Source organism: Dicentrarchus labrax, unplaced genomic scaffold, assembly GCF_905237075.1.
Source record: "Dicentrarchus labrax unplaced genomic scaffold, dlabrax2021, whole genome shotgun sequence".
Taxonomy (NCBI): domain Eukaryota; kingdom Metazoa; phylum Chordata; class Actinopteri; family Moronidae; genus Dicentrarchus; species Dicentrarchus labrax.
This window is the reverse complement of record NW_026136715.1, coordinates 286,478-306,719: the sequence shown is the minus strand read 5'-3', so window position 1 is coordinate 306,719 and position 20,242 is coordinate 286,478. Positions and strand designations below refer to the sequence as shown.

At 42.7% G+C, this 20,242-nt stretch overlaps 1 protein-coding gene across 3 annotated transcripts in view; it reads right to left on the bottom strand.

Moving 5' to 3' along the window:
- Nucleotides 1–235: 235 nt before the first annotated feature.
- The window catches only part of grm6a (glutamate receptor, metabotropic 6a), a 34,682-nt gene continuing 14,675 nt past the window's right edge, over nt 236–20,242 (bottom strand). Inside the window, exons 8-16 of one of the 3 annotated variants that reach the window (XM_051426684.1) lie at nt 14,520–14,659; nt 14,087–14,209; nt 13,019–13,283; nt 9,836–10,071; nt 9,551–9,712; nt 9,169–9,318; nt 4,973–5,113; nt 4,351–4,465; nt 236–3,399 (exon numbers count right to left, since the gene is read on the bottom strand). In XM_051426684.1, coding sequence (XP_051282644.1) covers nt 4,382–4,465; nt 4,973–5,113; nt 9,169–9,318; nt 9,551–9,712; nt 9,836–10,071; nt 13,019–13,283; nt 14,087–14,209; nt 14,520–14,659 — 1,301 coding nt within the window. In that variant the 3' untranslated portion in view covers nt 236–3,399; nt 4,351–4,381. Of the gene's footprint in view, nt 3,400–4,350; nt 4,466–4,972; nt 5,114–5,457; nt 7,037–9,168; nt 9,319–9,550; nt 9,713–9,835; nt 10,072–13,018; nt 13,284–14,086; nt 14,210–14,519; nt 14,660–20,242 lie in introns of those variants that run through there. The other 2 variants (XM_051426685.1, XM_051426686.1) reach the window with 2 other exon arrangements.

Genomic DNA, 20,242 nt, shown 5'->3' with positions numbered 1-20,242 from the left:
CAGCACTAAGATCTAATAATACAAGTACAGAGACAAGTCCATTGTCGGAAGCAATTAAAAGGTTGTTATTAACTTTAACCAGCGCTGACTCTGTGCTGTGATAACTCTAAATTCTGACTGACCTCAAATAAGCTGATGAATGAGATGTTAATGTATGTTAATATATGTTAATGTATGTTGTATGTATGTTCCATGATGTCTGTCTGAAGAGAGTTTGAGAGAAACGTAAAATTAATTTAACAGAAACAACTACTTTTTATTGTCAGTGCAGAAACAGCGACGCACAGTATAAATACATAAAGAATACACAAATATATAAAGTACATATATACAATATGTGGATGAATGAATGGGGACACCTGAACAAGTCTGTGATTGACAAAAGAAAAACCTTAAAGACAAAAAACAACTTCCATAAATTATATATTTATTCATTAAATCACATCTGCAGCATCACCCGATCATTCCATTAATCAATGGATTAGTTGTTGGTTATAATATGCAAATGGAAAAATTAACCAAAGGGCATTATGGGTTCTTAAATGGCAGAAAACAATATTATCTTTTATTTATTACATTTTGTCATCCTCAACTTTTAACTTATTATACAAAATCAATCTTCATAATTTATTATAAAATCTCTTAATTTTGACTGTTTAGAAAAAACTTTAAAACATATTGAAGTCATTAAATATATAAACATGTATTGCAATCAGCTAATTAACCCTTTAAAACCACCCATACACACCCTGAAGATCATCATTATTATTGAGTAAAAAATTCTGATCCATACTCTGGTTCCCAAGGTCCACGACCCCTCAAATGGTCCCACAATAGATCTGAGAGGTCACAAGATGATTGAAAAGTGTGAAAGTAGAAATTTTCAACACCTCAATCAATGAGTCTATATATGATCAATCATTATAAATATTGACACACCAACCCGATTATTGGCAGTCGGGCGAGGTCGGTGACTCGAGTCGGTTCGGTGTGTCCCGTCCCGTCGTCAGTCAGCGTCAGTGTTCATTTTGGCCGATTCGACATGTAGAATCAGCCAGTAGCCATTGGCCTCAATGACCAATCTGATTGGTGGAGTGCTAGCCCTTGACTAGCGAATCACGAGAAAACCGGAAGTGACGATGGTAAACATACTACGCCAACGCCAGTATCTTGTTATTGTTAGCCATCGTATTTTCCGTTCAGCGAGTAATGACAATAACGATCCTTCTTGACTACTATCAACACTCTCTGATGAAAACAATGACTGACGACAGCGTGCTCTGTGTTTAATAGGTCTAGAGTTATCCGTCATTTCCGGTTTTAATTTTTTTGGGCGACAACACAGATTAGCGCTGCCTGCTGTTATGGGGACATATTACGCCTCGCGCACACGCAGAACGTACGCTCCAGTCGGCGTCGGTTTGGTGTGTTCGGAGGCACTTTTTTGACCCACTCGGGGAGACGGGAGCCGACTGATCAGTCCGACTGCTTTTCTGCCGACGGTCGGCCGTCGGTTTGGTGTGTCCTGGCCTTTAGTCAGTGTCTGTGTGTGAATCAGTGTGTGTGTGTCAGTGTATGTGAATCAGTGTGTGTGAGTCAGTGTGTGTGAATCAGTGTGTGTGTGTCAGTGTGTGTGAATCAGTGCGTGTGAATCAGTGCGTGTGAATCAGTGTGTGTGAGCAGAGAGTGAACGGGTTGTAGTGTTTAAATTCTATTCTAATTTTTACAGGGAGCCAATGCAGAAAGGCTAATACAAGAGAGATATGATCTCTTTTTCTAGTTCCTGTCAGTACTTGTGCTGCAGCGTTCTGAATTAACTGAAGTGTCTTAATGGACTTATTGGGGCAGCCTGATAATAAGGAATTGCAGTAATCCAGCCTTGAAGTAACAAATGCATGGATTAGTTTTTCTGCATCTGTCTGTGATAGGATGTGTCTAATTTTTGTAATATTACGTAAATGAAAGAAGGCAGTCCTAGAGATTTGCTTTATGTGGGAATTAAAGGATATGTCCTGATCAAAGATAACTCCAAGATTCCTGACAGTGGTGCTAGAGGTTAAGGTAATACCATCTAGAGTAACTATATCTTTAGACAGTGAGTCTCTGAGGTGTTTGGGGCCAATTTAGTTTTTTTTCTGAGTTTAACATCAGAAAATTGCAGCTCATCCAAGTTTTTATGTCGTTAAGACATGTTTTTTACTTAGATAACTGATTAATTTCATCGGCCTTGATCGACAGGTATAACTGGGTATCATCTGCATAACAGTGATAATGGAGTGATTCCTAATAATATTGACAAAGGAAGCGTATATGAAGTGAATAGAATTGGTCCAAATACAGAACCTTGTGGAACTCCATGACTAACTTTAGTGTTTATGGAGGATTCATCGTTGGAATAAGATGTTAATGTATGTTAATGGGTTGTAGCGTGGCTTTGTTCCTCTGCTGCCTGTGGACTGATATCTATGTGTTTCTATGTAGAGATGGGAGTCAAAGGATGTGACCTTAATGTCCCCGAGTGCCTTCTCTCTCCACTTCCCTACAGTGTCAACTGTGTGCATCACTAGCTAACATTAGCTTATAAATGGAGTCCGCTAACATCTACAAACGACCCACACACACGACAACACAGAGTCCAACACAAAGTCCAAAGTCAAAGCTAACATTACTGCAAAGCTTGTGGAACATATTGTCTGACTGTGCTTTTAGCTGGATAACGTTAGCTTGTTTAGCTGCCATTGGTTGCTTCGTGGTGTTAGCTGATGGGGTGATTTGTAAGAATGATGCTCGCTCGCACCAATGGACTGTGTATGGAGGGCGAGCAACCGGACGGTGACTATAGTTTACTAAAAGTCCACTGGTAGCGCTATTAATTACAGTTTAATGACAGTTACATACAGAAGCTTATAAAGATCATTCTGCCTCTCTGTGGAAGAAAGTATAATAATGATAATAATAAAAATAATAAAAATATTATTGTCTCTTTTGCCAATTGCCAATTGTCTCTACAGAATATATTAATATAATTTATAGTCCTAAAACATTTTACTTGAAAACCATTTCCTCTTTGACGTCTGAAGTTGGACGGGGTCTGATGACTGACTGGAGACTGACTGGAGACAGACAGAAGACAGATTGGAGACAGACAGAAGACAGATTAGAGACCGACAGGAGACAGACTGGAGACAGATTGGAGACAGAGAGGAGACAGATAGGAGACAGACAGGAGACAGACTGGAGACAGACAGGTATTAGCTGTGAGGAACAAAAACTCAAAGGCTTATTCAAAGAAAGCCATCTTATTTTGGTAGTTCATTGCTGTCACTTCTTCAGCAGTCAATAGGAACTGACATCATGACTCATCATACAGGGGTCATCTTCAGGATGGTTGGCAGTTACCTGAGGACAGAAGAGGAAGAAATATGAACAGTGAGCTCCTCTCAGGTTCTGTTATTCCTCAGGGAATCAAACCGTCCCCCTGCAGCTGCCTTGCTCCTGAGCACACAGCAGCTGCACATCCACATCAAACTTCAACAAGCAGTTAAAATATTTAGCAGCTCCTCCACAAACATCTGCAGCAGCTTCCAGATGTCAGGAATCATCTCCATCCTGCTCCTGTTAGCTCCGCCCAGCGACTATGTAAGGGCACACACTCTGCCCCTGTGTGTCAGCCATCACACTAAATTGAAAACGGTAACTGTGACTGCTGAGTTGTTTAACATATCTTTCTTTAGCATATCTTTCATTAGTGTATCTTAGCGAATCTTTGTTTAGCGTATCTTTCTTTGGTGTATATTTCATTAGCGTATCTATCTTTAGCGTATGTTTCATTAGTGTATCTTTCTTTAGCGCATCTTTCTATTGGACAGATTAAAATGTGTGGCCTGATGACACCACTAAAGGACAAGATGAGTTATTACAGTTCATCCAGAGGGTTTGGAAAATATTTCAGTCACAAAGAGGAGGATGGGCAGTCAGACAGTCTAACAGGCTCAGAGGCAGAGCGGTTCATACACTAATCGGAAGGCTGTTGGTTCGAGCCCCGGCTCCTCCCACCACGTGTTGAAGTATCTTTGAGTAAGATACTGAACCCCTGAATGTGTCCGAATGTGTATGAATGGAGTTTGCCATCACTGAGTGAATGTGCCATCACTGAGTGAATGTGTGTGAAAGGGCAAATGTGGCACGTAGTGTAAAACTGCTTTGAGTGGTCGGAAGACTAGTAAGGCGTTATACAAGTACAGGTCCATTTACCATCCATAAGATGAACTTAATAAACTGATTAAGTGGATATTACTGCAGTTTTACTTGTTGAACTGTGCATGTCAGTGTATACTATAGGTTCATTACCTTTAAATTGTAGTATTACTGCGTTACTGTGTTACTGCGATCTGTCAGGTTCAATCTTTGTTTCTCCGTTCTGTTTCTCATTTAATGATTTCTGAGACACAGCCTGGGCAACAGCCTGCAACACAGAAAGACAGCAATCATCAGACAACACAGCAACCATCAGACAACACAGCAACAATCCAACAACACAGCAATCATCAGACAACACAGCAACCATCAGACAACACAGCAACCATCAAACAACACAGCAACCATCATACAACACAGCAACAATAAGACAACACAGCGACCACCAGACAACACAGCGACCATCAAACAACACAGCAACAATCAGACAACACAGCAACTATCAAACAACACAGTAACCATGAGACAACACAGCAACTATCAAACAACACAGCAACAATAGGACAACACAGCAACCATCAGACAACACAGCAACTATCAAACAACACAGTAACTTTCAAACAACACAGCAACAATCAGACAACACAGCAACTATCAATCAATCACTAACAATCAGACATCACAGCAACTATCAAACACCACAGCAACTATCAGACAACACAGCAACTATCAATCAATCACTAACAATCAGGAGACTCAGTGGAGTTCCTCAGACCTTGAAGCTCCTCTTCCTCTTCTGGACGTTCTGTTCTGGGTGGAAAATGATGACATAAACTTTGGGCATGTAGAGCATCCCGAGAGAGACGAATGCACTAAGAGACATGGAGACGGTAAGAGTGGCTGTCTGGATGAACATCTGTAGAGACAGAGAGAGACACATTATTGTAAATTATTGTTGTTCTCTCTTGAACGCAGCTTCCAAACAAGCAATACTTTTCTTTTAGATCAACCACGGTCGCAGTAGGGATCAGATCTGATATTCAGCATTTTTCTTATCATCAATATTTTTTTATCCGACTGCTTATAAAATAAATTATGTTCCGATACCATTTTCTTCCTTCCTAATACTTGACAGGATAAGATGTATCTTTATTGATCCCCTGTAGGAAAAAAAAAATAGACACAGCAGCAGAGGGGAATGAAGTGCAAAGAGTACAGAAGTGCAAAGAGTACAGAAGTTGAGGTGCAATAAGAATATTATAAAATATAATAGAAAATATAAGACTATAAATGAAAAGTATATACATGATATGCAATATGCAAGTAAAAATGCTGTGTTTGAACTGTACATGTGCAACTTAAATATAAATAGTTGTGCAAAAAGTTTGTGCATCGTAGGTTGAAGTTTAACCAGTCTTAGTCAGCGGGGGTTGGAGGTACTGGGTGCTGCGGTTGTGGAGGTGCTGGGTGCTGTGGTTGTGGAGGTTGTAGGTACTGGGTGCTGTGGTTTTGGGGGTGGAGGTACTGGGTGCTGTGGTTGTGGAGTCTGATGGTTAACAATGTTACAAACGAGCCTCTAAATCGCTTTAAGGCTCTGGGCTGGATCATTCTGTGGCTGAAAGCTCCTGAGCTGCCTCAGCTCAGTGTAGAGAGGATGACAGGGGTTGTCTATGACGGCTTTCAGCTTCCCTCTCATCCTCTTCTCAGTCTCAGCTTCCACACAGTCCAGCTCCATCCCCACCACCGAGCTGGCACCATAAGTCCCGATGCCTCCTCCCCAGCACACCACAGCACAGAAGATCTCCACCAGAGATGAGCCCAATGAGGGAGGTGTCATCTGCAAACTTCAGGAGCCTGACAGACTGGTGACTGGAGGTGCAGCTGTTGGTGTACAGGGAGAAGAGCAGAGGAGAAAGAACGAAGCCTTGGGGGGATCCGGTGCTGATGGTCTGAGAGACAGAAACATTTTTCCGAAGCTTCACCTGCTGTTTCCTGTCAGATAGGCTTTGAAGCAGGCTGGCACATGACATGTCTCCAGTGAGGTGTTGAAGATGTCAGTGAACACCGGAGACAGCTGGTCAGCACAGTGCTTCAGGGCAGATGGAGAGACACAGTCTGGTCCAGCTGCTTTGCGGGGGTTCTGCCTCTTAAAGAGCCTGTTGACATCCCTCTCCTGGAGGCAGAGAGTCGTCTCTGTGGTGGAGGAGGGAGGATTCACAGAGGTTTGGAGTTGTGAAGTGGCCCCGGCTCCTGCTGAGCTGGGGGGGAGACTGGTGAGGTGGGGCTGGTGAGGGATGTCGTGGGGGATGGTGTCAGGACTGCTCCTTTGTCTGTCGAAGTGACAGTAGAACTCATTCAGCTCGTTTACTAGGCGCAAGTCTTGATGGAGTGGGGGGTTTTAGGTTTGTACTTGGTTACTGAATTGAATTGAATTATCTGTCTGGGCCCCTTCCAGACAGAACCAGAGTCATTGGCTGAGAACTGGTGTTGAAGTTTCTCAGAGTACTGTCGTTTAGCTTCTCTCACTGCCTAGCTAAACTTGTACTTTGACTCCTTAAACTTGTCCCTGTCCCCACTCCTTAACGCTCTGCAACCGTAACTGTCTGAGTTTGGCTGTGAACCAGGTTTGTCATTGTTATATCTCACCCTGGTGCATGATGGTATATAGCAGTCCTCACAGAAGCTGATATATGACGTCACAGCCTCTGTGTACTCATCCAGACTGTTGGTAGCAGTCCTGAAAACATCCTAGTCCAAACACGGCTAAAGATCCTCCGCAGCTTCACTGGTCCACTGTTTTGATGTCCTCAAAACAGGCTTACAGAGCTTTAATTTCCGCCTGTATGAAGGAATCAGGTGGATCAGATATAAGATGAGATAAGATATATACTTTATTAATCCCCTATTGGGGAAATTCTTCTTTTCATTCTTTTTTTATTCTTACACACACACAGGCTGAAATACACACTTCATGCACTTGTGGACATGCAACAGGGAGAGAGATGGTGGAGTGATGGGTTCGCCATGTTAGCAGCACCCATAAGCAGTTTCTTGGGGTCAGGTTGCCTTGCTCAAGGGTGTGTTCTCCTCTCTGGTCGGGCATTTAATTTATTTGGGAAGTTCGTGGCTGAGGTTTCGTTTGTTAAAGAAGATAACTTGTGTTATGAATTAAAAAAACATCTTGGTTTCCAAGAGGAGAAACGACATAAACGTGTGAAGATTATCAGCTTTGTATCTTGTGTATCTTCCATCTTGGTTACCAAGAGGAGAAACGACATAAACGTGTGAAGATGATCAGCTTTGTATCTTCTGTTAAATGTCTTTTGTTTTCCTTTCAGATTAATCTGCTTTCTGTCTGACGCTGCTGTTTGCTTTCATGTTATTTCTGGCTTTGATTGTCTCTTTATCTGTTTATTGAAGCTTTTTGGAACTTTGGTTTGAACAAAGTTATTATTCTGTAATTATGTCCTGTGTTGGTTTATAATCTGTTTAATCCAGCTGTTCCACTTTGTGTGTAATTCTGCAGTGGTTTATCTCTGGGCTGCATTAAAGACTCGTCCCTCCCTGAACTCACACTGAACCACAAATACTAAAAGCAGCTTTGGTTTCACTCTCTCTCAGCTTGCATCTGATTTCTGTTTATTCTTTCCTCCTCAGAGGAAATAAAACTCCATCCTGTTTATTCTGTAGTTGTGAATGTGGCACGTCGCTCTGAACAAACTCAACAATGCAGACCAATTAGTAGATTTCAGCTGACAGAACGTCCACATTAATTATTAAATGCATCTTTCAGCCTTCGTTCAGACTGATGACCACTGAGAGAAACTGTCTCTCTCCTTTGCCTGTCTGTCTGCCAAATACAACCACAATAAAATCTGGTTCTGAACTCTCGCAGCTTCATCAGGTCGCCAGGAGTAGTGACAACCAGACCAGAAACACACCGACAAAGAAGATGCAAAGAGGAAAAGTTGAAAAATACCTTTTCCCCACTCCCAAACCCTAACCTTTCTGTACAGAGTTACCTGATGGAATGAACTTCCAACTTTCCTTTTATTTGAGCATGATCAGGTACAGAAGAGAAAAAAGTACACACATGCTTTACTAAAGTACAGATACTTGTGTAAATACTACCCTGGTAAAAGTAGAATTACTGATTCTTTACTCGAGTAAAGTGTAAAAGTACAGGATCTGAAATATATAAAAGTGAAAGTACTCTCTTGGTTTCTCTGAAGGACAATTCTATTGGCTGTTTCTGTGCAAAACTAACTGAAACCTCAAACAGACACTCCCTCTCTGGTCTGTTTCGACTTGTCACATGCATGATATGTACCAGTCTTGATGTTTTGAAGGTGTGCAATAATGAAATAATGATAATAATAATCAATAATTACTCTCAAATGCATTAAAATCACAGTAACAAGCCTGTTTTGAAAATGTAAGGAGTAGAAAGTACAGATAGTTGTGTAAAAAAAAGCCCTGAAAAAAAATACTCAAGTGACTATGTGACTAATATGTACATTGTTATTTCCCATCACTGATTAGGTATTTACAAAACACACAACACATCTTAATGAGTACATTTCTGGTGTCTTTCCCTTTATTCGTCATGACAATTGACATACATAAAGTTGGACAATATGAATCCAGACCCTCTCTATCTCCCCCTGGTGGCTGACTGCAGTAAAGACCTTTTAGGTGATTTTTATCACGCTGATGTTTGTTCATTTTTATCACCAGTTTGGTTTAATTTGATATTCGAAAATATAAAAAGGGGGGTTTCACATCATGATTGACAGCTGAGCCCTGCTCGCCACTGAGTCAGCCGGCTGTATGGGTGGGACCTTGATACTGTGGCGCAGACCCCGATCACTACTGCACAGACTCTGTATATCTTTGTATGTGGATGGTTATATACCATACCACTTAAGGATTTACCATGTCCTTCTTGTCCTTGTTTGTCCTGGTTCTTACCTTCTCAGTGGACTGGGCAGTACCAAAGAAGATCGGTACGAAGGCGAGCCAGATGATGCAGGTGGTGTACATGGTGAAACCGATTGGCTTTGCTTCATTAAACGTCTCTGGAACACCACGACTCTTCACTGCGTACACTGTACATGTTACCTAGTAACAAGAAACAATGCAGCTTACATACCAGCTAGTAACTCAGGTTACCTAGCAACAGAAACAGTACAGCCTTTTACAAAACTTAAATAATACTTATTTCCTGTCAAAGATCAATGTGACATCAGAAGGTAAGTTCACCTGCTTAGTCTGAAACCAGTATTTATAAGAGCTGATCAATAACAAATCAATAACAGAACAATGAAGGATCAATGCTAGATCAATATGTTACCATGAGTACAATGCTGTAGCTGAGGCAACAGATGATTGACAGGTCAGACATGTCACACTTAAGGATGCCTCGGGCCAGTTCAGGATTCGGGGGGCGAAGCTCTTCATAGTCGATGATGGTGTGAGGAGGGACGACGGCGAACCACACAAACACACCAAGGACCTAACCCACCCACACACACACACACACACACACACACACACACACACACACGAACCTGAGTCATGTGACAATCTGTTGAAAAGGAAACAGGAAACAGGAAGTGGTCTGACACCGTGTTCTCACCTGGACAGAGATGAGAATGAAGGTGATGATGAGCTGTGAGGTAGGGCTGATGAACTTCGGTGGGGTCACCGACCTCTTGCCTTGTTCGAAGATGCGATAGATGCGGTTGGTTTTGGTTAACATGGCAGAGTAGGTGATGGCCATACCGAGGCCCAGCAGGAGGCGCCGGAACGCACAAGCCACCACACCTGGCTCTGCGATCATCAGGAAAGTGATCAGGTAGATCAGAAAGATACCTGCAGATAGAGAGACAGGTGATGTCATCCTCACTGCTGATGATGTCATTTGAATCTCGAGTCGAGACAGACGACCACCCACCTAGAGCCGGAGGATCTGTCCTAGGTTTCTGCCTTTTAACAGGCAGTTTTTCCTTGCCCTTGTCGCCAAGTGCTTGCTCATGGTGGTACTGTTGGGTCTCTGTAATTAATGTTTTAAAGAGTTCGGTCTAGACCTGCTCTATTTGAAAAGTGTCCTGAGATAACTTCTGTTATGAATTGGCGCTATACAAATAAAATTGAATTGAATTGAATTGAATCTCTGTGTGACATCTTTCAAATGATGACATGATGAAATATGTTTCTTGTTTTGGATTCAGTCTGGTTGTTTCTCCAACTCAGTTTTATTTGTATAGCACTGATTCATAACAGAAATGATCTCAGGATACTCACTTTTCAAATAGAGTAGGTCTAGACCGAACTCCTTATAACATTATTTACAGAGACCCAACAGTTCCCACCATGAGCAAGCACTTGGAGACAGCGGCAAGGAAAAACTTCCTTTTAAGAAGCAGAGACCTAGGACAGACACTTCGGCTCTAGGTGGGTGGGAGAGAGAGAAAGAGAGAGAGAGACAGACAGAGAGAGGGGGGAGAGAGAACCATTTCTCCCAGAACCAGTTCTGAGAGAAATTGAACAACCTAAACAAAACCCAGCAGGATGAATTGGCGATCCAAGATGGAAATACTTTGATTAATCACTTTAGTGAATTATATAGTATTATTACAAAAAATGATGATCAGTACAAGATATTCACGAAATGGAAAACTCTGTGATAAAAGGCGGTGATAAAAAACAACCAAAACCCTCTAGATTACCCAGTCACAGAACAAGAATTAACAGAAGTCATCCATTCCCTGAATATAGAAAGGAAAAAAGGCTTGTGGTATTGATGGAATCCTCAACCAAAGGATCAAATACTATTCAATACTATTCTGTCAACTGGAGCTTTTCCAGACATCTGGAACAAAGGTTTAATAACCCCAATTCAGAAATCCGTAAATAAATATGATCCAAATAACTACAGAGGAATATGTGTCTCCAGTAACCTGGGAAAAATATTCTGCAACATCATTAATAAACGACTTGTCAACTTTCTTGATGACCACAATATTGTGCATAAATGCCAAATTGGCTTCTTGCCAAATTGCCGCACAACGGACCATATATTTGCCCCCCAGACTTTAATTGATCAAGAATTAAAAATTAAGAAAAGAAAGGTATATACATGTTTCGTTGACTTCAAGTTATGAATTGGCGCTATACAAATACATAATTTTGATTGAATTGAATTGAATTGAATTGAAGAAAGCCTTTGATTCCATCTGGCACGAGGGCCTTTTCTATAGGCTACTTGAAAGTGGCATTGGAGGAAAAACATATGATCTGATTAAGAACATGTATACAAAAAGTGAATGTGCTGTAAAGATTGGAAACAAACAAACATCGTCTTCTCCCAGGGCCGGGGAGTGAGGCAGGGATGCAATCTCAGTCCAGTTCTCTTCAATCTATATATCAATGAATTAGTGAACCAACTAGAGCGTTCCACGGCACCTGGCCTTACCTTGAACGACACAGAGGTCAGAGGTCTGCTATATGCAGATGACTTAGTGTTGCTCTCAACTACTAAAGAAGGTTTGCAGCAGCACCTTAATCTCCTGCAGAGATTTTGTCAGACCTGGGCCCTGACAGTAAACACAGCAAAGACTAAGATAATGATCTTTCAGAAATAATACAGAAATCAGGTTGCACACAATTTCTATTTACAACATACAAAAAACTACACTTACCTTGGCCTCAACATTACATACACAGGAAACCTCAACATGGCTGTGAAAGATCTGAGGGACAAAGCAAGGAGAGCTTTCTATGCAATAAAGAGAAACATTAAAATCTATATTCCAATCGAAATCTGGCTTAAAATTTTCCAATTTGTACTAGAACCAATAATTCTATATGGCAGCAAAATTTGGGGACCAAAACTAAATAATACATTTGACAAATGGGACAAAACAATCATAGAATCTTTCCACACCGAGTTCTACAAGAGCATCCTGCAGGTGCAGAGAAAAACACCAAATAATCTATGCAGAGCAGAGCTCGTCCAATACCCCCTCCTACTAAAAATACAGAAAAGATCAATTAAATTTTACAATCACTTAAAATCAGTTAAGAGAAGAGTCCCCTCAGCCAGCTGGTCCTGAGGCTCTCTGCAGTAACATGTCCCCAACAGCCTCAGGACAGCAACACCAACTCAATCAGACCAAACCAAATTATCAACAAGCAAAAAGAAAAATATATTGAATACTGGAAAGAAACGACCAAAACACAAAGTAAATTACAATGTTATCTGACCCTAAAAAGAGAATTCAAACTGGCAAATTACCTGAGCACAATAAAATGTCCTAAATTAAGAAAAATGTTGACAATGTACAGACTGAGTGAGCACAGCCTGGCCATAGAAAAGGGTCGCCACAGACAGAACTGGCTACCAGAAGAGGAGAGACTCTGCTCTTAGTTACCAAGCTCCTCTCCTGTGGAACCAGCTTCCAGTTGTGGTTAGGGAGGCAGACACCCTCTCCACATTTAAGAGTAGGCGTACCTGACTACCTGTCTGTAGTACCTATCATTATTTACCTGTCAGTAGTACCTATCAGTATTAACCTGTCAATAGTACCTATCAGTATTTACTTGTCAGTAGTACCTGTCAGTGTTTACCTGTCAGTAGTACCTGTTGGTGTTTACCTGTCAGTAGTATCAGTATTTACTTGTCCGTCGTACCTATCAGTATTTACTTGTCAGTATTACCTGTCAGTCGTACCTGTCAGTCGTACCTGTAAGTATTTACCTGTCAGTAGTACGTGTCAGTATTTACCTGTCAGTAGTACCTGTCAGTAATATTACTCACCTGTAAGTAGTACGTAACTGAGCTCCCTCCCTGACGCCCTGACGATTGGCGTGTCGTTAAAGCGGATGAAGGTGATAACCACGGCACTGGTTGCTAGGATACCAAGCATGGCGAGGGAGGCGGGGACAAGGGCAAAGGGGGAGTTCCACTCCAGTTTGATGATAGGAGTCGGGCGACAGGCTGTTCTGTTAGGGACGGGACGCATGTCCGACGGACAGGTCTCACAGGTAAACTCATCCACCTGGTACTGATAGCCATCACAGAGCTGCAGACAGGTCAGAGAGAGACAGGTCAGACAGTAGTAGTTTGTTGTCGGGCTAAAACAGTGATATGTGTCTGACCTTTGTCCTCTCGCTACCGTCAGCTATAAGATAAATAAATAAAATGTCCCTTAAAGTCCAGATTAAATATTGTAAACACAATATTATCAGTGATTTGGATAAAGTAAGATCATATTTTATGGAGAAAATAGTTTACATTTTACCTGTTGCTAATGTAGCTGCCGTTAGCTAGCTGCTAATGTAGGTGCCGTTGGCTAACTGCAACCGAACAGGCTCAGAAGCCTCCCAGTGAACACAACCTCAGAGACAGACAGAGGACAGTTTGACAGCGGTACCAAGGTGATTTATGTTGTTTCGAGACGGACTTCTTGCTAAAAGAAGCTAACTGTCGCTAACAGTCATGTTGGATGCTGTAACCTAGTTAGTTCATGCAACTTAAGTTAGCTGATTTAGCCCCAGGGTGGCAGAAGCCAAAACTGGCAATATAAACACCTCAGTCCTTTATTCCCTGCAGTCAAACTGTCCTCCGTCAGCATCAGATGCTGCATTCAGTCCCGGTCTTGACCTGCTGTTCACTGGCAGTCCGACACAGTCAGCTAATGGATCTACTACAGCTGCTGGACTGGGGGGGAGGTAACACACAGCACTATTGGCTACAACAATTTACAGTTACAATATAAAATGGCTAAAGGTCCCCTCAACGCAACCTACAGGATACACTGTTCATGGAGTCAATCAAAATGACTGTTGTGGTTGTTGTTGTTGTCATTATTGTTAATGGGTTTACCTCACAGTGCCAGCAGCAGGGAACTCCTTTCACCATCTTCTTCCTCTCTCCTGGTTGACACGGAAAACTACAGATAGAGTCTGGAACTAATTTATCTCCTCCAGACCACTGCATCTCCTCCAGCTGACAGACAGGTACAGAGAGAGAGAGAGACAGGTACCGAGACAGACAGGCATGTACAGAGACAGACAGGTACAGAGAGAGAGAAACAGGTACTGAGACAGACAGGCAGGTACAGAGACAGACAGGGACAGAGAGAGAGAGAGAGAGAGAGAGAGAGAGAGAGAGGTACAGAGACGGACAGGAACAGAAAGAGAGAGGCAGGTACAGAGACAGACAGGTGGAGAGACAGACAGGCACAGAGAGAGAGAGGGTGAGACAGGAAGCTAAACTCAGCACATGTGGTTTGTGTTCGGTCCAATCAGTTTCTTACGTTCAGTCTCAGGTTATTGGTCCACTGGCCAATGACTCGGTAACCAGGATGGCTGTGATTGGTCATCTGGAACTGGAAGATATCGTAGCGACCAGGAGCGTCTCCGTTCTCATTAAACAAAACACTCGTACCTGCACTTCCTGTAGGACACAGACAGACAGACAAACAAGGAAGCTTCCTTTACATTGTCGTTGTTCAGCAGCTCACAGTGAACCATCCACATATATAAAGACGACATGCAGCTCTCTAAAAGTGAATCCAGACCTTCTCTATCTCCCCCTGATGGCTGACTGCAGTATAGCTCATAAAACTGCCTCTATGTTAGCAGCTAGGACAGACATAAAAAGTCTTTCTTTATTGTCAGGATATGTACCACGGTCCTTTAAAGTAGCTGTAATTAAACCCCTTCTTAAAAAGCCCACTCTTGACCCAGGGCTTTGGCCAACTATAGACCGATTTCTAACCTCCCCTTCCTCTCTAAGATTCTGGAGAAAATAGTGGCCAAACAGTTGTGTGACTTTCTACATAGCTACAGCTTATTTGAGGATTTTCAGTCAGGATTTAGAGTTCATCACGGCACAGAGACAGCACTGGTTAAAATGAATAATGACCTTTTGATTGCTTCTGACAATGGACTTGTCTCTGTACTTGTATTATTAGATCTTAGAGCCACATTTGACACCATTGACCATAATATTCTTTTACAGAGACTTGAGCATCTAATTGGCATTAAAGGAACCGCACTAAGCTGGTTTAAGTCATACTTATCAGATTGTTTTCAGTTTGTACACGTTAACGATGAATCTTCCATAAATACAAAAGTTAGTCATGGAGTTCCACAAGGTTCTGTACTTGGACCAATTCTATTCACGTTATATATGCTTCCTTTAGGCAACATTATTGGGAATCACTCCATTAACTTTCATTGCTATGCAGATTATACACATTTATATCTATCGATCAAGCCCAATGAAATTAATCAATTATCTAAATTACAAACATGTCTTATGGACATAAAATCCTGGATGAGCTGCAATTTTCTGATGTTCAACTCAGAAAAAAACAAAATTCTTGTACTTGGCCCCAAAAACCTCAGAGACTCACTATCTAAAGATAAAGTTACTCAAGATGGTATTACCTTGGCCTCTAGCACCACTGTCAGGAATCTTGGAGTTATCTTTGATCAGGACATGTCATTTAATTCCCACATGAAGTAAACCTCCCGGACTGCCTTTTTTCATTTACGTAATATTACAACAATTAGACACATCCTGTCACAGATGGATGCAGAAAAACTAATCCATGCATTTGTTACTTCTAGGCTGGATTACTGCAATTCCCTATTATCAGGTCGCCCCAATAAGCCCATTAAGATGCTCCAATTAATTCAGAACGCTGCAGCACAAGTTCTGGCAGGAACTAGGAAAAGAGATCACATCTCTCCTGTACTAGCTTCTCTGCACTGGCTCCCTGTGAAATTCAGAATAGAATTTACAATCCTCCTACTCGCCTACAAAGCTCTTCATGGTCAGGCCCCTTCATATCTTAAAGAGCTCATAGCACCCTATTACCCCACTAGAACATTGCGTTCTCTGAATGCAGGGCTACTTTATAATTGTTATTTATTTATTGATTGACTGGTGCTGAGAGAGTGCCAAGGCACATTGTATTTCATTGCTGTGGTACCCTGTACTAAATATGCATATGACAATAAACCTGAACTGAACTGAACTAAACTGACCTTGTGGTTCCTATAGTCTCTAAAAGTAGAACAGGAGCCAGAGCCTTCAGCTGCCAAGCTCCTCTCCTGTGGAACCAGCTTCCAGTTTTGGTTTGGGAGGCAGACACCCTCTCCACATTTAAGAGTAGGCTTAAGACGTTCCTCTTTGATAAAGCTTAGTTAGGGAAAGTTAGGGCTGGCTCAGGTGAGTCCTGAACCATCCCTTAGTTATGCTGCTATAGGCCTAGACTATCGGGGGATTTCCCATGATTGCACTTATTACTATATTCATCCCCCATCGTTGTCATCATCGTTAGTGCACCTTTGTCTCCGTCCTAATTTGAATAAAAAAATGAAACACGTGATGTTCTTTCTCCTTTTCCTCTTACAGAGTGTTAGAGCAGCTGTTCACTTTAATTATTAACACACACACACACACACACACACACACACACACACACCAAGTCCTTAGGGGAAACATGTAAAGTGCATTAACTTATTTTTAACTTATTATCTGAATGTCTCTGAGTAAAGAAACTGCAGACCACAAACTGAACCACACAACACACAGAACAGGTCTTAAAAACTGTAAATCGGTTACTAAGCAATATCTGTGGCAGCATCCAATTAGAAAGCATTCAACAATGTCAACAGGAACTCAACAACATTGTCACGTTTCAGTAAAAGATCTTGAACATTACAAACTGGGTTTCAGCCTGCCTAAAACAATCAGGGTTCCCTTCTACACCACCATTATCCTCTATCATCATCATCATCTTCCATCATCATCCTCTATCATCCTCATCATCATCCTCCATCACTGAGTCCATCTGACCTCCATCCATGATGTCCATCTTCCATGTTCAGTTTTTGTGTCTTTTTAGCATTAACTGACAGTATTCAGCCTTGAGTAGTGTCTTCAGGTATTCCTCTCATGCTGTGTTCAGTTCATTCATTTTACCAATAAATACCTTCTACGCTATGTTTCTATGCATGACAACCAGAACCTGACTGAGATCCTGACTAAAACCAAAAAGCTGCCCGTCAGGGATCACCTGACCACCAGGTGTGGGTTAGCCTCAGTCCTGAAATCCCTGTTCAGGTTTCAGTCTCTTCACCAAACAGCAGGTTCACTAAAGGCCACATTCCTAAAATACACCAACACCCCAAATAAGAACACACTTCTACTGAACTGATTAAATATTCAGATGACTGAGAGGATTCATGTAGAGAGAGATACAGGCAGTCAGACAGACAGACAGACAGATAGGCAGTCAGAGAGACAGGTTTCGTGGCGTGCAGCTCTGGCTGTTACAGTTTAAATCCTCTCAGTCTTCCAGCTGCTGCAGCTTCTTGCCTTTATAAAATATGAATTTGAAGTCTAACAGGATGAAGCTGCTGCTCCTTGCTCTTTAAATTGAACAACATGAAGACTCAGTTATCAGATAAGTCTGATAACTTCTGTCTCTTCTGACCGAACCATTTACTAATTCAATTCAAGGGAATCTATCCTTGCTACTGTCATAACTACAACAGAGTCTAGTGCCTTCAATTCAGCCTCTTCCTCCCTCCTGGATTCTGAAATTTTAGAGTACGGTCTAGACCCACTCTTTTGAAAAGTGTCCTGAGCAAACGTTTGTTATGAATTGGCACTATACAAATAAAATTCAAATGAATTGAAAATGACTTGTTCTACCAAAGATGTTAATAGAATGATATTATCAATATTTACTGACACTATATATCAGTTGAGAGGTCTGTTTGTCTGCAGTGAAAAACGGATTCTGGTCATTGGCTCCACATAGACACCAGTTTGATCAAGTAACAGTAACTCTCGACAACTATGTGATTTCTCAAAGTCTAACAGTTGTTTGATCTCGCCAGCACATTAAACAAGTCACCCAGATGACCTTAGGGCGGCTGTGGCTCAGAGGTAGAGCGGGTCCTCCACTAATTGGAAAGTTGTTGGTTTGATCCTCCCGCTGCATGTCAAAGTGTCCTTGAGCAAGATACTGAACCCAGGATTGCTCCCAATGGTGCATCATCGGTGTGTGAATGTGAGTGAATGAGATACCTTTTTCCACTTCCGGACACACCTTGTCCTGCACTAACTCTGGCCCCCAGATGCTCACCATTCTCTGTTCCAGTTGCTCTGATTTAGACGTCAGGGGCGTTTCCTGAGGAGGGACCTGGGGTGGCACTGGCCATCCCTGAAATCTGATTGGCACCCCATTATCCTTACCTCTTCCACTCCGACTGTCTTTCAGGGACTGTACCAGGCTCCGTTTTAAAGTTAAAGTGAAAAGTGAACTGGTACCATATGAAACTAGATGACCTAACGCATTCATTGGTACCAACAATGTCATGGTAAAATTTTGGCAAGGAGGCTAAATAAGGCAAAATTTTAGCAAACGAAAAACTGCCACAGCTTTTTTCAGTGGGATCCCTAGACCTCAAGATATCTGAATTAAAATGTGTTTTATAGTGTGGAGGTGGGTGTGGTTTGCACTCAGCTGCAAGAGAGAGAGGTGTGGGGAAGGCTTGTGGGAGCAGCACCAGGTAGAGTTGATTATCTTTAGCTGGTACTCATGGAGTAATCACACTCACCTCTCTTAAGGCAGTAGTGTGCTGGACCTCGAGGCTGACACACAACAGAAAAGACAAGAGGAGGAAACCTTCATGGACTTTTGAAGTGAGCTAAGCTGTGAATAGTTTGTGTGGCTGATGGCTGCAGCAGCCTCGGCAGCAGCCTCCACTGCTGGTGGCACTGCTGGGAGAAATGCTGGGGCAGGTTGCTGCAATGCACAGCGAGCAGGCGGCTGTGACCAGGCGGCATCTGGAGGCACTCCAGGACCAGGCAGGGAAGCAGAACCAGCTGCTTGAGGGTTTGCTGGCCCGGGCAAGGCATCCCCATGCACAGGATGACAGCGGCGGATGACTACCAAACATTCCTGGAGATGTTCGAGTTGGGATCCCAAAACATTCCTGGAGATGTTCGAGTTGGGATCCCAAAAGAAACAACAGACCAGGGCACCTCGTTTAGGTAACGCACACTCTGGGAACTGCATGGATTATTGGGCATCAGGTCCACCCTCAGACTGATAGCCTTGTCGAGCGTCTGAACAAAACCTTGAGGTCCATGATCCGTAGATTTGTGCACGATGGCGACCGCAATTGGGATAGGTGGCAGATCTCTGTTGTTTGCAGTGCACGAGGTACCCCAGGCCTCCATGGGATTTTCTCCCTTTGAACTGCTGTTTGGCAGGACACTACGGGGGGTTCTGGACCTGGTTAAAGAAAGCTGGGAGGAAGGTCCGAGCCCAAATAAAAATTAAGTTCAGTACGTCCTGGACCTGACAGCAAAACTCCACACACTGGGACAGTTGTCATGGGAGAATTTGCTCAGGGCCCTGGAGCATCAACAGTGCCTGTACAACAGAGGAACTAGACTGGGACAGTTTGCACCGGGAGATAAAGTGCTTGTATTACTCCCTTCTTCCAGTTCTAAATGACTCGCCAAGTGGCAAGGGCCCTTTGTGCTCACACGGCGAGTGGGTGATGTCAACTATGAGGTTATGCGTTCTGACAGGGGAGGAGCAACACAGATTTACCACCAAGCATGGAGAGAGGCGGAGTCTGTTTCTCTGGTGACCACGGTGAAAGAGAGAGTTGGGGCCTGAGGTACCAAATTCCACTAATCCGCATCCCCTGGGGGGGAGTAGGTTAAGCCGGACGGCTCCACGGCCTAAGTCGGGCGGTGGGGGTACGTATATAGCTCTTCATGGTCAGGCCCCTTCATATCTTAAAGAGCTCATAGTACCCTATTACCCCACTAGAACACTACGTTCTCTGAATGCTGGGCTACTTGTGGTTCCTATAGTCTCTAAAAGTAGAACAGGAGCCAGAGCCTTCAGTTACCAAGCTCCTCTCCTGTGGAACCAGCTTCCAGTTGTGGTTCGGGAGGCAGACACCCTCACCACATTCAAGAGTAGGCTTAAGACAT